Genomic DNA, 22,349 nt, shown 5'->3' on the forward strand with positions numbered 1-22,349 from the left:
GCTGCCTCCAGGGTCTTCTATTCACACCTGAGCCTACCTCCCTCACCTGCCCTGCCTTCTTTTTGGCCTCTGGCTCCCCTCAAAGCCTCAAAGCATGAACAATAGTCAAGGCCTGGCCTCCTGGGCAGAGCTTTAGAAGCTGGGGCACAGGCAGCCTGGCTTGTTTTAAGTGCCAATCCCAGGCCAGGCACCAGGAGAGCAAAGGAAAGGGAAGGGCTCCGACTCAGATCTGCTGTGGCTGCTGGGGTCCTGGCTGGGCAGGCTTGTAAATTCTGAAAGAATAGAGGGATGTTCCCAGAAGCCCCTGGCACTGGGGAAGTCAGGCAGGCACTGGGAGTAATGGATAAAGAGTGGACCTTTAAGTGGATGGATGGTGGAATAGGGGTATTGGGCCCCTTTGACCTGGTCCATCACAGCCCATTGCTGGCTCACCTGGGAAACTGAGAGGGAGGTGAGGGAACTGGCAGTCCTGCAGGCCAGCTGTCGAGGTATCATGGTCAGGCCTCAATCTTTCCTAAGAAGGTAGGGCAATTCCCCTCTACCTGTTTCCTCCATGCCAACTTCTGAGCCGGGGAGGCCTGCCTCCCCCATCCTCCAGAAGTCCAAGAGGCTGCCAGACTCCCAGGCCATAGGCTAGGCCTGCCTCCATCCCTGGAAGGCTCTGAGAAACCCAATTACCTCTTCCCAATCCAGGAGCCCAGTCTTATGCAACAGGAGATGGGAGCTGGCTTCTGCCGAGACAATCATCTGAATGGGGTGGCCAAAGGCTGGGTTCCTATGTTTCCAACCCTAAACCTGGAGGAGGCAGGGCTTAAACAGACAGATGGAGGATCTTTCCACTTGGAGGAGAGAAGGTGAGGCTTGAGAGGGGCTGTCTGACTGATGCAAGTGCCGGCTTGAGAGCAGGGGTTGGGGGAGTCAGGAGAGGGAGGCTGTGGTTCTCCCCTGACTGAGTCCCTCTCAAGGCCCCTTTTTGCCATGGCCACAAGCAGTATCCTCTGAGGCCAGGCAGGCAGGAGGGAAGAGCCTCGGCCCTCACACCTCTGGCCTTCGCCAAGTTCCCCTGGGATTGCTGGCCAGGGTGTTGTGCCCAGGGACTCCTCAAAGGAGGAGCTGAGATCTGAGGCAGGGAGTCAGTGCTGAAGCTCCCTTCTCTCCTCGCCCCCGCTTCACCAGACAACAGCCTTGACAAGGCCCCCAGTCCATGCTGCCGCCTCCCCCAGCCCCATGCTGAAGGCAGGACAGCTGGTCCTTGTGGGTTTTGAGCCCCGGGAGGCTGCCACTTAAGGCATGAGGGGGGCTGTTATTCTCAGCAACGCAAGCGACTCTCATCCTGGGTTTCATTTATTAATTGCACTCTAATGAAGCATCACTAATTGCTGATGGCGCTACAACACTGCAGGTGGGCCTCAGTTTACAGAATAACTGACTCTGGAGCAAGGAGGGCGCCAACTGGAGGCCAGCAGTTCCCAGTCCATGAGGGCCTGGCTCTTCCCCTGCCCTTACCTGCAGGACATGAGGGCTGCTCTGGAAAAAAGAAAGGGCACCTTCCGAGAAACTCTGAGAGAAGCACTCTAGCAAAGGCAAAGATCTTCCTGTTAAACAAGGATGCTGCTCCTCCACCCCACCAGTACTCACACTTCATCCCAAAGTGTGGGCACCCCTCCTTTCCACCCATGGTGGACAAGGAGAAAACCACAGCCCACAGAGCTTTGTGATGGCCCAAAGTCAGGCTCAAGTGCTGGTGTGCTGGGCATTGTTGCACCTTCTACCCTTTTCTGGGAAGGGGATTTCCTTGTTTTCCAGAGATACATTTTTGCTCTTTTTGAGGCTGGAGGTGATGCAGGGCCAGGAAGGGCTGCTGTCTGTACCATCTGTCAGCCTTTGGACTATCATGCTATGGCCTGTCCTGTGGCAAAGCTGGTGAGGGGCCCTGGGAGCCACCTTCTTAGGCCATGGGCGATGGGTGGACCTGTCAGTCAATACCATGGTCCTATGGGGAGGCAATGACAGTCTCTTTGGAAGGTGCAGGCCTGGATGAGACAACCCAGCAGGACTTGTCAGGATGCGGGATCCTCTCAATGGTCCAGTCACTCTAAACAGCCACTCTTCTGAGTACCCCCTTTCTCACGTATGCAGCCTTAGGGCAGGAGGAGCGTGGACAAGACATAAAGTCGAACTTCCTGACCTCACAGAAATCACCGGACTCTTCTGATTCCTGTCATTGTGATTCTCATTCCCTGCTTAACTCATGTGCTTTTCAGTCCACGTTTTGAGGTCTGGGGCTGCTCCCTGGCTCAGATACAGAGCCCAGCCTCCTGAGGGGCTCTGATACCCTAGTGCTGGGGACTGGAGCTTGTCCACCTTCCTGGGCAAAGGATGAGTGAGTGGGGACAGCATTATGATTCCTGGCCCCTCCCCACCCTCACCATCACTACTAGACTGTTCACCCCTCAAGGGCAGGGACCTGTCTTGTCGCTGCTGGAGCTCAGTTCCCACTGCCTGGGCACAGTGGGGCCCAGCAGGTGTTTGCTGAAAGAAGGAAGAGGGGACAGACCATTGGAAAATCAGGTAGGACAGTGGCAGCACCTCCTTTCCAGCTCTGCCAGGCCAACTCACTGGCCCAGGTTGCTGAGCCAGTGGCAGCTCCTCAGGACTGTCCTGGAAATTGCTCTTGGCTGGGAGGAGGGTTCAGATTCCAAGTCCTGTCCCAAGAGCATGTCCCCAAAGTGGGGAAGCAGAGCCCAGCTGTGGTGGGGGCGGGAACTGGGCTCCCTCCAGGCCGGGGGGCACGGAGCACCTTGGTCCAGCCTGGCCCCTGGTCTCTCTGTCCCATTCCAGGGTGCTGTGAAGGGATCGAGGTCTGGTTTCGTTCGCCACACTGACCATCCTGACAGTCCCCTCCACAGTCCCTGGTTAGCCTCTAGGCCCCACTTCTCCAACCCCACAGGACACCACAGCAGCACACAGGTGGAAAGGCAGATAATGAGTGACAGGAGAGGGAGGGGGCCACGCCCACCAGCTCCTCTCCTCACTCAGGGCCAGCCGCTCCTCTGTCCCCATCTTTGCATGGGAACAGGGAAGGGGGAGGTCACAGCCTGCCCTCCCAGGGATAAAACCCCAGGACCTCCTGAGCATTCCCAAGCCAGGTTTGCCAAAGACCAGAGAGACAGCTTTGCGCTCAGGCTCATGGATCATGGGCTTGAGTCCTGGCTCCTGGCTCACCACTGCTGACTGTGTGGCACATCCCCTAAGCATCTCTGAGCTCAGCTCCTCCCTGATAACAGCGCTCAGTATCTTACAGGTTTCTGGGTGGACAGAGGAGCCACAGAGAAGGAGGGAGGATGAGATCAACGGACAAGGCTGAGTCTGAGTGGAGATGTATATTGGCAGGTGGGTCCATGGGGCTGGAGCTCAAGAGAGAGGCTGGATCCAGGGATTCTGGGGCTTTCAGGATGGGGGAAAGGGGGATGCCTAGGTGAGAGGGATCTCTTAAAAAAGTGTAGAGGCTGGGTGTGGTGGCTGTGGTGGCTCACGCCTGTAATTCCAACACTTTGGGAGGCCGAGGCAGGTGGATCACCTGAGATCAGGAGTTCGAGACCAGCTTGGCCAACATGGCAAAACCCTGTCTCTACTAAAAATATACAAATTAGCCCGGGCATGTTGGCATATGTCCATAATCCCAGCTACTCAGGAGGCTGAGGCAGAAGAATTGCTTGAACCCCAGAGGTGGAGGTTGCAGTGAGCCGAGATCACACCATTGCATTCCAGCCTGGGTGACAAGAGCGAAACTCTCTCTCTCAAAAAAAAAAAAGGAGGGTAGAGATGCAGAGGAGAGGCCAAGGACTGAGCCAGGAGCATTGACATTCACAGGATATTAGGGCAAAAAGTATCCCACAGTGGAGTGGCCAGAGACAGAGGAGAAAATCAGGAGAGGGGGTTGTCTTGGGGGCAAGGAAAGAGGAAGCTTCAAGAAAGGAGGATGCCTACTTATACGTGTGTGGAGGATGCACAGCCATTGGGAAGGCACTCCCCTGGCAGAGGGGGACCAGTCAGCAAAGCTGGAGGCACCCGTGGCGTCTGAGTTGGGTTGAGGGTTCAGGAAAGGAACAATGAGGGGCCCAGAGATCCTCACTGACCAGAGGTGTTTGGCCTGAAAGTAAAACTTGGCTGATTTACACAAACATTTGGATTTCTGGTTTCTCTTTAAAAATTGAGAGAGGCGACTGGGCATGGTGGCTCACGCCTGTAATCCCAGCACTTTGGGAGGCCGAAGTGGGCAGATCACGAGGTCAGGAGTTGGAGACCAGCCTGACAAACATGGTGAAACCCCATCTCTATTAAAAATACAAAAATTATCTGGGTGTGGTGGTGTGCACCTATAATCCCAGCTACTCAGGAGGCTGAGGCAGGAAAGTCGCTTGAACCTGGGAGGCAGAGGTTACAGTGAGCTGAGATCGTGCCACTGCACTCCAGCCTGGGTGACAGAGTGAGACTCCTTCTCAAAAAATAAAATAATAAAATAAAATTGAGAGAAGCTGGCCAGGGTGGCTCATACCTGTAATCTCAGCACTTTGTGAGGCCAAGGTGGAAGGATCACTTGAGGCTGGGAGTTTGAACCAGCCTGGGCAACATAGTGAGACCCCCATGTCTACACATTTAAAAAAAAAAGCCAATAATTAAACATAAATAAAAATGAAGAGGGCTGACAACCCATGCCCTCGTTCTTCCATGTAGAGATCAGTGGGAGGGACAGGGGCTGCTCCTCTGAATGAGCTAGGTGCTCTCTGGTTTGCCACAGTCGCTTCCGCTCTCTATTGCATCACATGCTAGGAACTTCAGGATTTGCATAAGTAGCTTGGCCTTGAAGACATTGACTTTGAATTCTGGCTCCCAGTTCCACTGCTGCTGACTGTGTGGCACATCCCTTAAGCATCTCTGAGCTCAGCTCCTCCCTGACAATGGAGTTCTGTATCTCACAGGTTTCTGGATGGATAGGTGGAGCCTCAGAGGAGTGGGGAATGAGGAGATCAATGGGATTCCAGGGCAGCTCCTTCTGCTGGAAACTTAGTGTGTGCATGGAGGGATGACAGAATCATGGAGCACATAGGGGTAGGGGAAGCCTCATCAGTGCCCAGAGCCCCAACCCCTGCTCAATGGCCTCCCTCACTCCACTACAAGCTAGACCCTGTGGCATGTGACCCTGGGACCCATGGGGGCCAGGCTAGGGCAGAGGCAAGCTGCATAAAGCCTGGAGGGATCACCAAGCCTCCTGGCTGCTCATCATGGCCAGGGAGGGAGGAGGAGGCTGTCAGCCGCTCTGCCCAGGCTCAGGAGTAAGCAGAGGAGACAGCCAGTGCAGGATGCAACGAGGACACCAGGAAGGCCCCCTCTGGCCTGCCTCACGGCCCCAAATCTCCCACACAAATGCACTCTGAGGCTGTTCTGCAGGATTCCGGAAGACGCCTGTGAGGGAGAACTCATGCTTCTTGAGTCTGAATGAGGGTTTCAGGCATGAGAACACCTTAGGGGCCCCAGGTGGCAGAGATGGGAGAACATCTGGAAAGAATCCTTATGGCTTCCGTCTAGCTGGGGGTGGGTCTCAGGCCAACCATCCTTCAGCCACTGACACCAGCTGTGTTTATAACCCTAGGACGCAGGCAAGTTCTCACTGAACAAAAATTCCGAGGTTCTCAGTTTCCGGGAACTGATGTCATGGGGGGCAGGTGTGGGTGGAAAATCAAACCATGGTGTGGGGGCCCTGCAGGGAAGATGAAGACCCTGGTTCCCAGGCCTCAGTCTGGGCCTGCTCCCCACCCTTGTCTTTTTTCCGATGGGGATCCTGCTGGAAGAGAAGGAGGCTTGGCCTCTGTAGGAGCCAGTGGTCAGATGGGAATAGTCATCTTCATCTGCTCCACTCCCTCTGGCCAGCCTTGTGACTTCAGACACTTTCATGTTCTACCCTGGGCCTTGGCCTCCTTCGCTATAACACGAGAATAATGCAGCCTGCTTCCAGGACTGCATCGTTAGAATCAGAGGGTGTGAATAGCCGAGCTCGCAGTGAGCTTTGAGCGGGACACCATCAGCAAGTGGGGGCTGCCTTATTCCTGGGACTATCCCATGATCACTGTCACTGTGTTATTGTTATTTTTGCTGAGCCCAACCCTCTGGCTGCTGAGACAAGCTCATGGGTCACCTGTGAGTCATTCTGAGCCTCCACCCACTCTGCGCAGATCCCTGCCTTCAGGGGCCCTTGACCGAAGGCCTCCAGCCAGACAGAGAGGAAGGAGAACTCCAGATCCCAGGAGAGGTCTCCACACTAGTCACTGCGTCTTCTCTGGAAGTCTGGGTTAGCGTCCTGTCCCAACAGCCCCCCTTCCAAGAGGGGCAACCACCGCATGAAAGATCAAGGCAGAGAATGAGGTGGAAGGAGTTTTGGATTTTGAAATCCTGCATCTTGCATCCTCCCTTGGGTACTAACTAGTTCTGTGACCTTGGGCAAGTCACAGAAATTCTCTGAGCCTCAGGAACTTCATCTGTAAAATGAGGTATGATGATAATATTATACCTCACTTACAGGACTGGGTGGCGATTAAACTGTATGAAACACACAATGTACTCCTAGCTTATTTCTCAGGGGCATGGTGGGTATTTGATAACTGTAACCTTCTTCTACCCCCCTCTTGCCAGGATTTCAAACAATTGTCCTACTTTCAACATCTTCTTCAATTAGTCACCAGAATCAGAGCTCATCCTGTGACCAAGGCCAGGGCTCTCAGGCTGAGAGGATCCTCTGAGTATGACCCTAGCTGGCCCTGATCTGTGCCTCCTCCCCTGAGCCATCCCAAGCCTGCCCCACACGCACAGAGGAAGCAGTGCCTTCCCCTTCGAGTCCTGACTCTGTCCCCACTCATTAGCTCTGGGCAGCAGGCAGCCAAAGAAGCAGCTGCCAACGCTGGCAGCCCTGCCATGCAGCCTTTGGCCAAGGGTCAGAACCCCACAGAGCATCTCCTGACTGGCCCCATTTCCACATCTCATCCTGCCCACTGGGGCACCCCTTGCTGTGTCAGTGCCACTGCCTTCCTGGTCCCTGCTGTGCTCTGACTGGCAGGTCTCCCTGTGCCAGGCTGGGTGACAGGTGCTGGACACTGTTCAAGCCCCAGGGCACTGAGCCACGCCTAAACCAGTCATGCGACACCCTGGGCCTGGGGACGGGCCCGGTAGACCTGGGCACAGAACCTGTCTCGGGTGGCAGAGCTGGGGTTCTTGTTGCCTCTAAAGAACTGAGAGTGTTTCCCAGGCCAGAACACAAGCCAGCCAGGCCTGCAGCAGCATGCAGGCCAAAGCTTACATCCTGGCCATGGGAAGACTGAGGCTCAGAGAAGGCAAGAACTGGCCTGAGTTCACACAAGGAGTTAGGGGCAGTGGGCCAGATGCTAGGTCTTCCTGAACCCAGCCTGGCTTCTTTCCACTGTCCTGTGGCTTTCTTCTGATAGGTCTCAGTGCCCACTGTGAGCCTGCTCAGGACTCCCCCTTCCCCCTGTAGAGCTTTAGACCTGCAGCATCTCACACTGTCTAGCACCACATCTTATGTACATAAAGTACATAAGCACATATCCTGGTACAGAGCCACATGAAAACATGTAATGAGGGAGGGTTTGGCCTCATCTGGGAGATCAGTGAGGACAGCTGAGATGGGGAAAGGGGAAGGGAGAATGTTTTTGGGCAGGGGGCGTGCAGAGGCCTAGGGTGGGAGGGAACAGGGTTTGCTCAGAGAACTGAGAGATGTCCAGTGTGGCTGGAGCAAAGAGAGTGAGGTGGAGATCCTGTTGCTGGGGAGCTGGAGGGGCCGGCAAAGACCCAACCATGCTGGGCCTGGAATCCTCTTTACTTTAGGAACAATGGGAGGCCACTGGGTTCCTTTGGCACTATGGCACCACAGTACCCAATGGTAACCTGCCTTTGAAGGAATCTTCAGGGAGCAAGAGTAGAGGAACCAAGAGCAGCTGGAGAAATAGGGCAGTAGCCTAAGTCGGTGGTGGAGCTGGTGGAGAGAAGCAGCTCAGTCCAAGAGATGGGGAGGCACAGTCATGACTTGGTGATGGATTGCATGAGGGGAGAATGTGATTCCTGACACCAGGATAGGGTGGGATCACATGGAGAGAGAGTACAGGCTAGAGAAAGAAGAGCAACATAGGGTGGAAACCTGAGACAGGCCAACATTTAAGGCCAGGTAGAAGAGATCAAGAGATGTGGCCATAGCGGAAGGTGGGAGAGTGAGGTAACTTGGAAAGGGAGAAAGGGCTTCAAAGAGAGTGAGTGCTCATGAGGGACTGCTGCCTCTGTGTGAGAAACAAACTCACCCGTCCAAACCCAAAGAATGGACTCAGAGACCCGGAGAGCAGCCAAAGTGAGACTTTTAATGCCAATCTTGCAAGATTGGGTGTCTGATAGGCAGGCATACCCAGCACAGTTTCAATAAGCAATTTATCCCTTAGTGCACGGGTCTCTCCCCCTGTTCCTCATAGGCTAAGTACTGTGGGGTCAGTTTTCCCAGATGTCGCCTACTGATTATTAAGTAGGGGCTTTAAGTTTGTTTGTTTGTTTTAGGGTTGTCTTACTGCATTTTGTTGCAATCCTAGTTAGCTCAGGGGTTATTCAAGTTTTTTTTTTTTTGAGATGGAGTCTCACTCTGTCACCCAGGCTGGAGTGCAGTGGCGCGATCTTGGCTAAGCTCCACCTCCCGCGTTCACGCCATTCTCCTGCCTCTCAGCCTCCTGAGTAGCTGGGACTACAGGTGCCCGCCACCATGCTCAGCTATTTTTTTTTTTTTGTATTTTTTAGTAGAGATGGGATTTCACTGTGTTAGCCAGGATGATCTCGATCTCCTGACCTCGTGATCTGCCCGCCTCAGCCTCCCAAAGTGCTGGGATTACAGGCGTGAGCCACCATACCCAGCCTCAAGTATTGACTTATTACCTAAGTAGCTGGGCAGGCTGATAAAAACAGACAAAATGAGCTATTTTGCAGACTAATAAACTTTCATTTTAGACTAAACTTCTTGTTCTGATGAGGGCAACTAAGCGGGGGTAGGGGAGGGTGCCGAAAAGCAGGCATTGGCTATCCAAGCAGGGGCCTAGTATATACTGTTTCTTCTGTAGTTTGCTGACCTAAGCTGATTTAAGGCACTTTGTCTTGGAAGTGGACCACTGTATACATTATTTCCTTCACCTGAGAGATTATGAAAGATGAGATGCCTGTTGGATACAGGGTCAGGGATGGTGGTCACTGGTGACTACAGAGAAGCTATATTGGTGGAGAAGTGTGGTCAGATTGGAAGCCAACCAGTGGCTTAGATGAAGAGAGGCTGACCCACAAGATGAGCCAAGTGCCTGCTGGTCTGGAATAGTTTTGGCTGGAGGATGTGCCTATTACTAGATGGACTCAAGCCTGGTACCTTCCTAAGGGGTGAAGTGGCCATGCCCCAAACAAGAGAAGTACCATCTTTGGGCCTGAATCCTCCTCAGCTCCCCACTAAGGGGATGAATGAGTGAACAGTTCTGGGGCACTCTCAGGTCTGCGCTTCACTGCTCCCCCTGCCCCGACCCCTGAAACTGTGGTCCTCCCTGCTGGGGATGCAACAAACCCAGAGAGAAGGACAGAACTCAGGCTGAGACAGGGATTCCCAGGATCCCCATCCCCAACCTCAGGTGAGAGAAGATGGGATGGCAGAGGGCAGGAAACCAAGCCAGGAGACTAAGCTCAGGGTACCAGAAAACAGGGGCAGCAAAAAGATGAGAAAAAATGCTTGGAAAGAAGGTAAAATTATATATATATATATGTATATTAATTATATATTTATTCTCAGTTTTATTGAGATATAATTGACAAATAAAAATAAAATTTATATGTATTTAAAATGTACTAAGTGATGATTTGATACACATATACTTTCTGCAGTGATTATCATGATCAAATTAATTAACACATCTATCACCTCACAGTTACCTTTTGTGTATGTGGTGGAAACACTTAAAATCTACTCCTAGCACATTTCAAATACATAATATAGTATCTTTTTTTCTTTCAGACGGAGTCTTACTCCGTCGCCCAGGCTGGAGTGCACTGGCACAATCTCGGCTCACTGCAACTTCCACCTCTCAGGTTCAAGTGATTCTCCTGCCTCAGCCTCCCAAGAAGCTGGAATTACAGGTGTGCAACACCACGCCAAGCTAATTTTTGTATTTTTAGTAGAGATGGGTTTTCACCATGTTGGCCAGGCTGGTCTCAAACTCCTGACCTCAGGTGATCCACCTGTCTTGGCCTCCCAAAATGCTGGGATTACAGGTGTGAGCCATTGTGCCCAGCCACAATACAGTATCATTAACTAGAGTCACCTGCTGCATATTAGATCCCCAGAATTACTCATCCCAAAACTGAGAGCTTGTATCCTTTAACCAACATTTCCTAATTTTCCTCATCCCCAGCCCCTGATAGCCACCATTCTACTCTCTGCATCTGTGAGTTCATCTTAGATTCCGTTAAGTGACATTATGCAGTATTTGTCTTTCTGTGTCTAGCTTATTTCATTTAGCATAATGTCCTCCAGGCTCATCTGCATTGTCACAAATGGCAGGATGTCCTCCCTTTTATGGCAGAATAATATTTCATCGTGTATGTGTTGTATATATGTGGACATATATGTATACAATATATAATTGTGTGTGTATATATGACATAAGTATATACAAATATATGTATATAACATGTGTGTGTGTATATATATATGACATTTTCTTTATCCATTCATTCATCAACAAATACTTAGGTTGATCCTATATCTTAACTATTGTGAATAATTCTGCAATGAATATAGGGGTACTCTTGACCTCAGATGATCCACCTGCCTCCGCCTACCAAAGTTCTGGGATTACAGGCATGAGCCACTGCACCTGGCCCAGATACCTTTTCTTTTCTTTTTTCTTTTTTTCTCTCTTTTGTTTTTTTTGAGACAGAGTCTTGCTCTGTTGCCCAGGCTGGAGTGCAGTAGCGCGATCTCGGCTCACTGCAAGCTCGGCTTCCCGGGTTCACACCATTCTTCTGCCTCAGCCTCTGGTGTAGCTGGGACTACAGGCGACCGCCACCACCCCCGGCTAATTTCTTTTTGTATTTTTAGTAGAGACGGGGTTTCACAGTGCTAGCCAGGATGGTCTCGATCTCCTGACCTCATGATCTGCCTGCCTCGGCTTCCCAAAGTGCTGGGATTACAGGCTTGAGCCACTTCGCCTGGCCTCTCTATTTTTTTGAGTTGGAGTCTCACTCTGTTGCCCAGGCTGGAGTGCAGCGGAGCAATCTTGGCTCACTGCAACCTCTGCCTCCCAGGTTCAAGCGATTCTCCTGCCTCAGCCTCCCTAGTAGCTGGGATTACAGGTGCCTGCCACCATGTCCGGTTAATTTTTGTATTTTTAGTAGAGATGGGGTTTCACCACATTGGCCAGGGTGGTCTTGAACTCTTGACTTTGTGATCCACCCACCTCGGCCCCTCAAAGTGCTGGGATTACAGGCGTGAGCCACTGCGCCTGGCCAGATATCTTTTCAAGTAACTGATTTTGTTTCCTTTGGATACGTACCCAGTAGTGAGATTGCTGGATCATATGGTAGTTTTATATTCAATTTTTTGAGGAACCTCCATGCTGTGTTCCATAATGGCTGCACCTTTTTACTGTACATTCCCACCCACAGTGTACAAGGGTTCTCTTTTCTCCACACCCTCACCAACACTTATCTCTTGTGTTTTTGAGAACAGCCGTCCTACCAGGTGTGAAGCGATATCTCCTTGTGGCTTTGATTTGCATTTCCCTGATGATTAGTGATGTGCACCTTTTCATGTGCCTGTTGGCCATTTGTATTTCTTTGTTGGAAAAATGTCTATTTGGGTCTTTTTCTCATTTTTTAAATTGGGTTATTTGTCTTTTTGCTGTTGAGTTGTATGAGTTACTCATATATTTTGAATATTAACTCCTTATCAGATACATGCTTTGCAAATATTTTCTCCCATACCATAGGCAGCCTTTTTGTTTTGTGGATTATTCCCTTTGCTGTGCAGAAACTTTTTAGTTTGATGCAGTCTCATTTGTTTATTTTTGCTTTTGTTGCCTGTACTTCCGGTGTCATATCCAAAGATTAAATGCCAAGACCAATGTGAAGGAGGCTTTCCCCTATGTTTTCTTCTAGGGGTGTTACAGTTGCAGGTCTTACATTGAAGTCTTTACAAATAAATACATATTTTTAGAAAGCATTGAAGTATTCATCATGAACAAAACGAAAACTTTAGTGAACTTTCTTATGCCTATTGTGTACTTTGTTACTTGTGTAGTTGTAATCAGATGTGCAGGGATATAAAATTCTTTCCAGGGTCTATGGCCTCTGAGGATCTGGATCTTCCCTCCGGGGTTCCTGCCTGGGGCTGGGGGCCAGCACTGAAAGCCCCCTTCAGGTCCTGACAGCTGGGCCCTCATTCTCAGAAGCCCTTCCTTCTCCCTTCATTTGCATCTCATTAGCACCACCTCGAGCTGGTGGCAGCTCCACCTTTCTGGAGCCCTGGGACGCAGGCTGCAGTCTGGCCCAGGCGCTGCTCCCAGCTGGAGAGGGGTGCAGAGACGTGCTTTCCCCTCCCCCTTCCCCGCGTTCTCTGTCCCCACCCTCTCTCCCGCCCCACGTGCGGCAGCCACAGGGAGGGCGCAGGAGGACTAGGGGTGTGCCGGGCTCTCTTACCCCCACCCAGGCTCGGATCGCCTAGGCTCCTGCCGCGCATTCCCATGGCAACCGGGTGATGGCGCGGGTCGCGGTGCCTGCCTAGGAGTCACGCGGCCACCTAGCTCCCCGCCCCGCCGCCCAGGCTGGATTGGTGACAGTCAGGGCCTCAATCTCCTGAGATGATCGGCGATAATTGGTTTATGGAAATAGCTGAGCGGAGAAGGCGAGCTCCCCGCTAGAAACAGCCTCCCTGCCAAGCCTGCTCCCGCCACCTGTCCTTCCCTCACCACGGAAATGGAGGTGGGGGAGGGAGGGCCGAGGAGCTGGGCTGGCACAAATGGGGCTTTTGAGGCAAATGCTTCACCTGTTGGTCTCAGCACAGCTTCTATCCCTCTTTCACAGTGGGGTGCTGGGGGGGCAGGGACTTGTCATAGTAACCAGGTGTTGGCCTCAGTCACTCCTTGTCCCCTAAGTCTGGGCTCGGGCCTATGTTGGGTGCATTGTTGGGGGAAATAGAGGAGGAGATCCGTCCTCAGGGAGCCCCAGAGGAGTGCATAAACCATACTGATATAAAGTACTTCAGACCAGGGTCACCATTGCTGTGGTGCTCCGGAGGAGGGAGAGCTCAACTCTGGTGGCTGCCTGGAGGAGGAGGCTTTGAAGGCAGGATTTCAGCAGGCATTGGTGAGAGGGCCGGGGCAGGCACTCCCCAAAAGGAAATGTGGGCAACAGACTCTTGGCAGGAACTGAATGGTGCTAGTACTGGGGGAGGGGAAGTATAGGGTGGCTTGGTGGGAGCCACCAAGGCTCCCACTGTCTGTCTATAGAAGGGGTATAGGGTTGACGTGCTCCTTGGAGCGTGCTTTATAATAAAGATTGAGCACATGTCTAGTGTCCCCACTGAAGGTTGGCTGGATGGAGATTGTGTTGCCGCTTGGTGCCTTTCTGGAAGAAGTGAGACCCGTGAGGTGGGCATAGATGTGGCATGAAAGGCCTTGGCGCCAGGCTGGGGAAGTGTGTACCCTGACAGCAGCTGGCTGGAGGGGGTGTGTGGGGTGCATTAAAGGCCCAGAACTATGGGAGTCCCCATGATAGAAGTGACTGGAGAAGGAGGGGAGGGGAGGGTGGTTATGAAGACCCTACCCCAGGGCTGGGTATGGTGGGGTGGGGCACCCAGAAGTCAGGAGAGGCAGGCCCCAAATATTCCGCTTCCCCAATCTGACCATCATGCCCATGAGCCCAGCCCAGGCCTCTGCATACAAGCGCCCTGCCCCACTGGAGCTGAGCTGTGGTCAATCCCTGCCCCGCTGGTGTGGAGTGGGGAGGGGTGGCTCTCTGGACCCCTTGGCACCCTGCCTTCCCCAGCCCTGGCGAGCAGCTTCCCATGCAGCAGTGGAGATGCCAGGCAGTGCCCACAGTGGCTCTTCCCTTCTGGGTATGACCCAGTCCTGGGCCTTTGGGTGCTCATATTCCAAATAGCTGTCCCCTGGTTTCTGCTCACAGCCCAACCCATCCCCTGACCCCACTCTCACACAGCTACTTACACCACCACATAGGGCCATGGCTCGGAACCATCCTTGCAGGTAGGCAGGTTGGTAGCTCCATGGAGGGTGACTGTGATGGTCTCCTTGTTAGAGGGAGACAGGTGACCAATCTCAGGTTCCGTGCTCTGGGAGGCGACCAGGGGCTCCTCTGGGTCTTCAGTGTTCTATGGGGAAAGCCAGGGCTAAGTGGCCTTTTTTTTTTTTTTTTTTTTTCGATGGAGTCTTGCTCTGTTGCCCAGGCTGGAGTGCAGTGGTGCCATCTTGGCTCACTGCAACCTCCGTCTCCCAGGTTCAAGCAATTCTCCTGCCTTAGCCTCCCCAGTAGCTGGAATTACAGGCAAATGCCACCACGTTCAGCTAATTTTTGTATTTTTAGTAGAGACGGGGTTTCCCCATGGTCTCGAGCTCCTGACCTCAGGTGATCCGCCTGCCTCGGCCTCCCAAAGTGCTGGGATTACAGGCATGAGTTACCGCACCTGGCCCTGAGTGGCCTCTTCTGCTGCGGCACCTCCCTTCACTGCCACCCTCTAGCATCTAGCCCCTCACAGCTCCCGTCAAGTGCCTGCCTCCCTCTGTCACCCCTCTGCCCTCTCTGTAAGGCAGTCGCCTTGGCCCCATTTTCTTCCTACTTCTGTTCCCATCCCACATCTCTTGCAGTGACTTTCAGCCTCTCCCCCAGCCCTGGATCCTACCCTTCCTGCAGGATGAGACAGGCCACCTCACCTTTCAAGTCCGGTCCCACTTCTAAGCCTTGGCTTTCGCAGGTGCCCTCATCTGTAATTCCTAAATCCCACCTGCTTTTGCAGTTCTAACAATGGGCCACCTTCTTCAGTCTATCCAGTAACCTCACCTCAGCCCACCCATCACCTCAGGTCCCTCCTGTGCATAGCACTTTACAGCTGACAAAGTTTCTCCATGTCCACGGGGGCACTCAGTGCACATGGAGGTGAATTCGTGCATCTGTCCCAGATGCCCCACCTGTCTTCTACCCAGGAACCTTGCGGACTGGGGAGGAAGAGGTGCCTGCCCATGCAAGGGGCCTCCTACGCCAGTTGCCTCAAGCAGGGACTCAGCAGTTTAACAATTCATGGATTCACGGCCCAAAGGACTATTGTGATGAGAGTTGCCGAGAGGAGACAGAGCTCTGGGTGGCCGAGGCAGTCAGGGAATACAGCAGGAAGAAGGAGGCCTTAAAAGGTTGAAAGAAGGTGCAGGAGTGGAGTCAGGGAGGATAGGCCAGGAGCAGAACACTGGAGCAAAGGCAGCAAGCGGGAAGGGGCAGAGCTTTCCAAGGCCCAGAGGTGGCTCTTTTTGACTGGGGAGGCAGTGGGGACTCAGGGAAGATGGCAGAGCTGGGCATATAAGGGCTGCGGGGTGGGGAGGAGTGTGGCCATAGGGCTGCTGTGGCTCAGGGGTGTCCTCGTCCTCCCTGGTCCTGGTCTTCCACTGGTCGGCTGGCTGACTTTCCACTCCCAGTTAATCTGACCTAGATTAACCCTTGATAGGCCTCCCATGGTAGGAGGTCTCGCCTACCCTTTGTCCCTCCAGCTGATATGAGGGGCCATAGAGGGGCACTCCTGGCCCTGGGAGAGGAGCAATGGACCTCCTCAGGGTGGAGACAGGGCCCTGAGGGGCCACTGGGGGGCTGTTCCTCATCTCTGGAAAGCTCCGCCTGTCAGACCCTGCATTCCAGGGCAGGCCCTGGTGGGGTGGGGTTGAGAACAATGTCCTATTACATAGAGGGGAGATGGAGGCCTAGACAGAAGCAAGGACTTGGACCCTGGATGGGCTCTGGTTTTGGTGGCAGTCTCGGCAGGCTGGGTCCCTGGCTCAGAACGGCCGGTTCCTGAGGAGCCCTGAGTGTCAGGAGAGCCAGGTTTAAACCAGCTCTGCCCCTCACCATGCTGGGCCCCAAAGCCAGCAGTGCTCTGAGAGTCACCAGTGGGGAGATGAGGGCTTGGACCGGCCTATCTGGAGCCTGCTCTGCTCCTACCTTGAGCCTGGGGGTCCCCAGCACAGGACCACCCCTGCTGGCTCCTGGAAGCCTCAGGCAGAGGGAAAGAAAAGGGCACAGTGCCTGAGGCTCTGCTCTGCCCTGAGGAGTTTTAGGAACGTTATTTCATCCATTTCTCACGATAGCATGGGGTGCCCACCAATCGGAGCCACACACCCCCTCAACTGCTCCCCTTGGGGGTCTACTGGCCTCTCAAAGCTAACGAGCTCTTGACTCCTCTTCAAACCCCTCCTCCTGCTGTCTGCCCCAATTCATTAATGAGTTAATGGCAATGCTGTTGTTCTAGTTGTTCAAGCCCCACATCTTGGAGTCCTTCCTGATTCTTCCCTCTCTCCCTCTACATCCCTTATCCAGTTCCTCAGCACATCCTGTCAGCTCCCCCTTCAAACCATATCTGGACTCTGACCCCTTCTCAGCATCCTCAGGTCAGCACTCAGGTCCCAGACACCTGCATGTCCTGACTCGCCTCTGATGGAGTTCTGTTTCCTCTCCGGCTCTGCCTCCACCCCATCCAATCTCACACAGTGGCCAGAGTGAGCCTTTACAGATTGGACCCAGATCCTCTCTCTCCTCTGCTCAGAGCCCTGCAGTAGCTTGCTGCTTCTCTCAGAGCCTTGCAATGGCCTGTGGGGCCCTCCAGGAGCTGGCCCGGAAAACTGACCTCATCTTGTCCCACGGGCCCTGTGGGTCACTCCGCTCCAGCCACACTGACCTCCTGGCTGTTTCTCACACCCACCAAGCTCCCTCCTGCCTCCCCGCCTCTGCCCTAGCTGTTTCCTCTGCCTGGACCGTTCCTCCCTGGGTGTCGCCCCAGAACTGTTGTCCCTGTGCCTTGCTCCCCCGCTTCCCTTGGCTTGCCTGGTGCAGGCTGTGGTCCTTGCCTAGCAAGATGACTAATTAGGAGGTGAGACTCCATGCCCCCCAGATCAGAAGTGCCAGTCCCACAGAGAGAGACCCTCCTCTCCGCCCTCCGACTGAGGAGGCCACCCCCACCCTCTTCCAGGATCCAGCAGGGCCTGTCACCATCTGCAGAGGTGTTGATGAGGGTTGCCCCTCCTCCTCTCCCCCATTCTCCTGTCAGGGGAGAATGAAGGGAGGGGAAGATGCCCTTGCCTGGAGCAGCACTCTGGCTGCTCCCTGCCCTCCTGTGTAGGCAACTTCCTCCCATATCCACCCTCACGCACGCCACCATGACCCCCCACTCCCCAGCAGCCTTGCTGTCCTGGTTTAGTGGCGCAGGAGCAAAGCTGGCAGCCTCGGGGCAAAAGATCTAGGTTTCAACTTGGCCGGGCTGGTGGCTCACGCCTGTAATCCCAGCACTTTGGGAGGCCGAGGCAGGCAAATCACTTGAGGTTGGGAGTTCGAGATCAGCCTAGCCAACATGGTGAAACCCCATTTTTACTAAAAATACAAAAATAAGCCAGGCATGGTGGCATGAGGCTGTAACCCCAGCTACTCGGGAGGCTGAGGCAGAAGAATTGCTTGAACCTGGGAGGCGGAGGTTGCAGCAGTGAGCCAAGATTGCACTCCAGCCCTGGCGATAGAGTGAGACTTCATCAAGAAAAAAAAAAAAAAAAAAAAAAGACCTAGGTTTCAGCTCAGCTCTGGCCCTACCTCTCTGCACCACCTCTCTGAGCCTTGGTTTTCCCACCTGGCCAATGGGAATGTCTGGAATGGTTTGTGATTCAGCCTTTCTGGTGGTTACTGTCTCTGAAGTTCCTGCAGTGAGGCTGGGAGGGGTGATTCATGTTCCTAGATGGATTCCCTGTGCTGTGAGGGCACAGGGCCTGTCACGAGCTCCCTAGGGCCATACAAGTGAGGGCCCAGGAGCAAGACCATTGTCCAAGGGCTCTTACTGGCTCCCTGGCAGCCCCAGAGCCCAACTAGGCATTTGCAGACCCGGCCAGGAGTCACACCGGCTCCTCCTCTACCTCCCCTGCACCTCCCCTCGGGGACAGCCTTCCCTTCTGAGAATAAAGCTTGCAGGAAGTTTGGCGAGAACTGCTCGTGCTTCAGTTCTGGGCATGAGGCCAACTGCCAGGCTGGCGCCTCCTGGTGAGGCCTGCAGGCATGTGCCCACTGGGCAGGCTGGGCCCAGGGCCAGGGAGGCCTGGGGCCAAGGGTGAGGCCAGGATGGGGATGGTGGTCCAGGGCTGCTAACCTCCCGCTATCCCCTTTTTATTCCCACGTCTGGATGGGAATCTGCAGGCTTCCCTTAGAGATGTCCTGCATCAGAACCAATGTCCTCAACCCATCTGTTACCCCTGGCCTGCACTGGAGGATTGATGACGGAACAGAAAACGCACATACTGGGTTACAAGAGGGGTAGTAAACTGGGGGTGATGGGGCACCCTCCCGTAAGTCTCAGGTGGCACAAACCCATCTGTAGGGGTGTGGTGAGCCCTGGGGAGGGAATTCATGTCTCCTCTTGGCTGGGAGCAGAGCTGGATGCTCACCATCAGCTTCTGAGGCTCACTCTCACTTAACCCACCCAACACTACTAGGGTGCAGAGATAAGCAGGCAGCTTTTCCAGGCAGGGGTTTGGCCAGTTTACCTGCCCAAGGCCACATAGCCAGTGGATGGGAGGCTGGGCTGTGAGCACGGAAACCTGCCTGATTCCAAAGCTCAGCACTCTCAGCTACTCCACTGAGCCTGGCAAGCTTGGAAGCTGCTAACTCAAGCGCCCTTGTCCAACCAGACAGGCAGCCTTGCCCTCAACAGGCCAGGATTAGCCAGCAGATGTTGCAGGGGAACTAGGACTGCCCATCACTCAGGGCGTTTTTGGATCCATGTGCTGGGGGGAAGGGCTAGGGTGAGAGGAGGAGGTAGGAACAACAGGGAGTTAATGATTCTTGAATTCAGCTCCTGTGGGTGGGGTGGGGGAGCTTAACTTGGTTCTGGTGGGGAGAGAGATGGAAACAAACTCTTCCACCCACTCCTCCCTTGCCACCCCTCTCCTCCAGCAGTCTGGGAGGACTGAGGAGCTGAGCCCAGTTCTGCCCTCCAGAAGGACCCTGCATCTGAAAAGTCACACCGGCTGGAGAGGGGCTGGGCGGGGAGGCAGGGTGCCTGACTGCCCAGATCTGTCATTTAGGCAGGTTATTTGACTGCAGTGGGGCTGTTTCCCAGCAGTTTCACAAGGACTTTCAGTTAAAAATGGTCCCCCAGGTTCCTTTTAGCTTTGGCATCTAAACTTGCCTGGGAGTTATGGTGGTCAGGGGAAAGCTCTTTTACAGGTGAGGAAGCACACTCAGAGAAAGTAAACCTCTTGCGTGAAAGCACACGGCTTAGCTAGTGGGGCCAGGGCTGGAACTGGAAGCAGGGTCTGTCTGACGCCACACTCTTGCTGTCTCTGCTGTGCTCTAACCATGCTTCCTTGGATGTGGATCCCTTCTCTGCTCCACAGTGGATACCCCGTTGAACTCATAACCTGAGTATCCACTGGTGGCAGCAAGAGGAATTGTGTTCTTTGGAGCAGAGAAGCATTCCAAAAGATGACACAAAAGTCAGAAATCATTAAAAAATGATAGGTTTGATTACATTTAAAAAATCTATACAAACTTCTGTAATGATCCAAAATGCCCTGCAATACAAAGAAAAGGAAAAAAGGAGAAAATGTTTGCTATGTGTTTAAAAAAGGATTAATATCCCTAGTATACAAAGAGCACTGAAACCTATAAGCATTACCCAATTAAAAAAACACGAACTGGGTATTCACAAAAGAAGAAACACAAATAAATATATTATATACATGATGAGCATCCTTTGTTTTTTTTTTTTTTTTTTTTTTGGAGACAGAGTTTCGCTCTTTGTAGAGACAGGGTTTCAACATGTTGGCCAGGCTGGTCTCAAACTCCTGCCTTGGCTTCCCAAAGTGCTGGGATTACAGGAGTGAGACACGGCCAACATCCCTTTTTTTTTTTTTTTTTTTTTTTTGAGACGGAATCTCACTCTGTTGCCCAGGCTGGAGTGCAGTGGCACGATCTCGGCTCACTGCAACCTCCACGTCCCGGGTTCAAGCGATTCTCCTGCCTCAGCCTCCTGAGTAACTGGGATTACAGCTGTGTCCCACCAAACCCAGCTAATTTTTGTATTTTTAGTAGAGACGGGGTTTCACCATGTTGATCAGGCTGGTCTCAAACTCGCCTCAGCCTCACAAAGTGCTGGGATTACAGGCATGAGCCACCACCCCCGGCCATGAGGAGCATCCTATAGGCGATTCTGCCCAGCTATCAAAGTGCTTCTCAAAGCTACCAATCAAAGCAACCTTGGCTCCTCCTCAGGACTCCCCCGCACACTCCCTGGATCCCCAAATCCAGCTACGTGGGGCAGGTGGGGACCAGCTGGCAACTTAGGGTGCCAGATCAAACTGGTGCCTGGTCCTGAGTGTGTGGCATTACAGAAAGAGGCTTAATGGGGAGGGTGGAGTCTGCGGGGGTTCGGAGGCAGCTGTGGGCAGAGAACATCAGGAACCAGGGACATCAAAATCAAGGGTAATAAAATGGAAATCACACTAGGGCCTGAGCACCCCCAGCTATTTGGCTTATTCAAGCGGAGTGTAACTACAAAGAGGGTATCCCCCGTTTGCAAGTACCTATGTGCCTTTGGTCTCAGCTCCTTCTGCTATCCCTGTGGGTAACACCATCTAGGGCAGGGGCTCTGCCTTGCTAGTGAGAGGAAGGTAAGGGGTCCCTTGCACTGAACTGTTCATATCTCATCGCAATAAGATTCTAGTCCCTTCCTGGCAGAACCCTGCTGCTATGCCACAACTTTTTATTAAGCACCCACTATGTGCCAGGCACTGTTCTGAGTGCTGGGGGTACAGAGATGAACAAAACACACAAAAATCCCTTCTCTCCAGAGACCCAAGCATCTGCGTTCCAGGGCAGGGGTCTAGGCCCCAGAAAATCAGGGCCAGGGCTAGGAGAACGTGGGGGCAGTGAGGGCATCAGGGTTGCCAAGGTAGCAGCCTGGGAATATCCTGGGAGATCTTGGACAGGGGTAATGAACCATCTCAGTGGGCTCTCAGACTGTGTGACCCCAGCAACAAGAGGGCAGAAACAAGCAGGTAAGGGTGGTCAGCATTGACAACACCTGCAAGTACGCTGCATTCCAGTTCCCACGTGGCCCAAGGGTATAGGGCAGCTAACCTGGGAGAGCCACAGAGACCACCTCACTCCCCATTTCACAGCTGTGAAAACTGAGACCCAGAGAAGGGAAGCTTTTGCCATGATTAAGGAACAAACGAAACTTTGAAGGAGGGACTTTGAAGGAGGGATGGGTTCATGCAGGTGTGTTGCCCATGTCCCTGGCCTTACCTTTTTGTTTTTCAGTCCCATCCTCTTGAGGCCAGGAGTGTCTGGCCTTGTTTAACAATCTTGGGGACGAGTACCTGGTATTAGTGGGTGATTAGGCATCAGTCCTGCCCAGACAGCTGGCCTGGGCGTCTTGGAGTCCTTATGGTTAGTAGACAGTATGGAGGTCAATGTGGTCTCAGGGGTGCCACACACCAGCCCTGGGGTCTGGATGTTGGGGAAGGGGGAGGGTGGCCAGGTGGGGGCAGGTCCTCGATCTCTTAGCAGCGAGATGGTCTATGGGTGGAGGGGCCTAGGGGGTTTCAGGCCATGGCCAGCTGGACAGGGTCAGCAACGAGGCAATTGACTCTTGGCACCCCCAGGACGGTGGAGAGATGGGAGAGCCCTCTCTCTGCCCAGGCCTGGAAAAGCAGTGAGCTTTTCCACCTAGCTGGGTCACCTGGGCAACATTGTGTGATGTCACAGGGGCAGGGCCGAAGTCACACAGGCACCTGTCCAGGTGCAGTGAGCTAGAACGCGAAGCCCTTTTCCCTATTCCTGGAGCTGTGTTCCACCTGCCACCTGGCACTCAGGCCTCACCCTTCCTGTTCTTGGTGCCTCACGTAGTCTCCACCGACCCTGTGGCATGGCCAGCCCCATGCTGCTCACACTGCAGCAAAAGAGGAAGCCAGACACTGCTCTCAAGAGCGTTGCAGCTTGATCGGTAAAACTGCTACTTC

At 53.4% G+C, this 22,349-nt stretch overlaps 1 protein-coding gene across 1 annotated transcript in view; it reads right to left on the reverse strand.

Moving 5' to 3' along the window:
• Positions 1–22,079, reverse strand: part of CCDC33 (coiled-coil domain containing 33) — a 100,759-nt gene extending 78,680 nt beyond the window's left edge. Inside the window, 2 exon segments of the mRNA XM_011932920.1 lie at positions 14,301–14,464; positions 21,634–22,079. Coding sequence (XP_011788310.1) covers positions 14,301–14,464; positions 21,634–21,654 — 185 coding nt within the window. The 5' untranslated portion in view covers positions 21,655–22,079.
• Between the last annotated feature and the right edge of the window lie 270 nt (positions 22,080–22,349).

Source organism: Colobus angolensis, unplaced genomic scaffold (genome assembly GCF_000951035.1).
Source record: "Colobus angolensis palliatus isolate OR3802 unplaced genomic scaffold, Cang.pa_1.0 Scaffold99, whole genome shotgun sequence".
Taxonomy (NCBI): Eukaryota; Metazoa; Chordata; class Mammalia; order Primates; family Cercopithecidae; genus Colobus; species Colobus angolensis.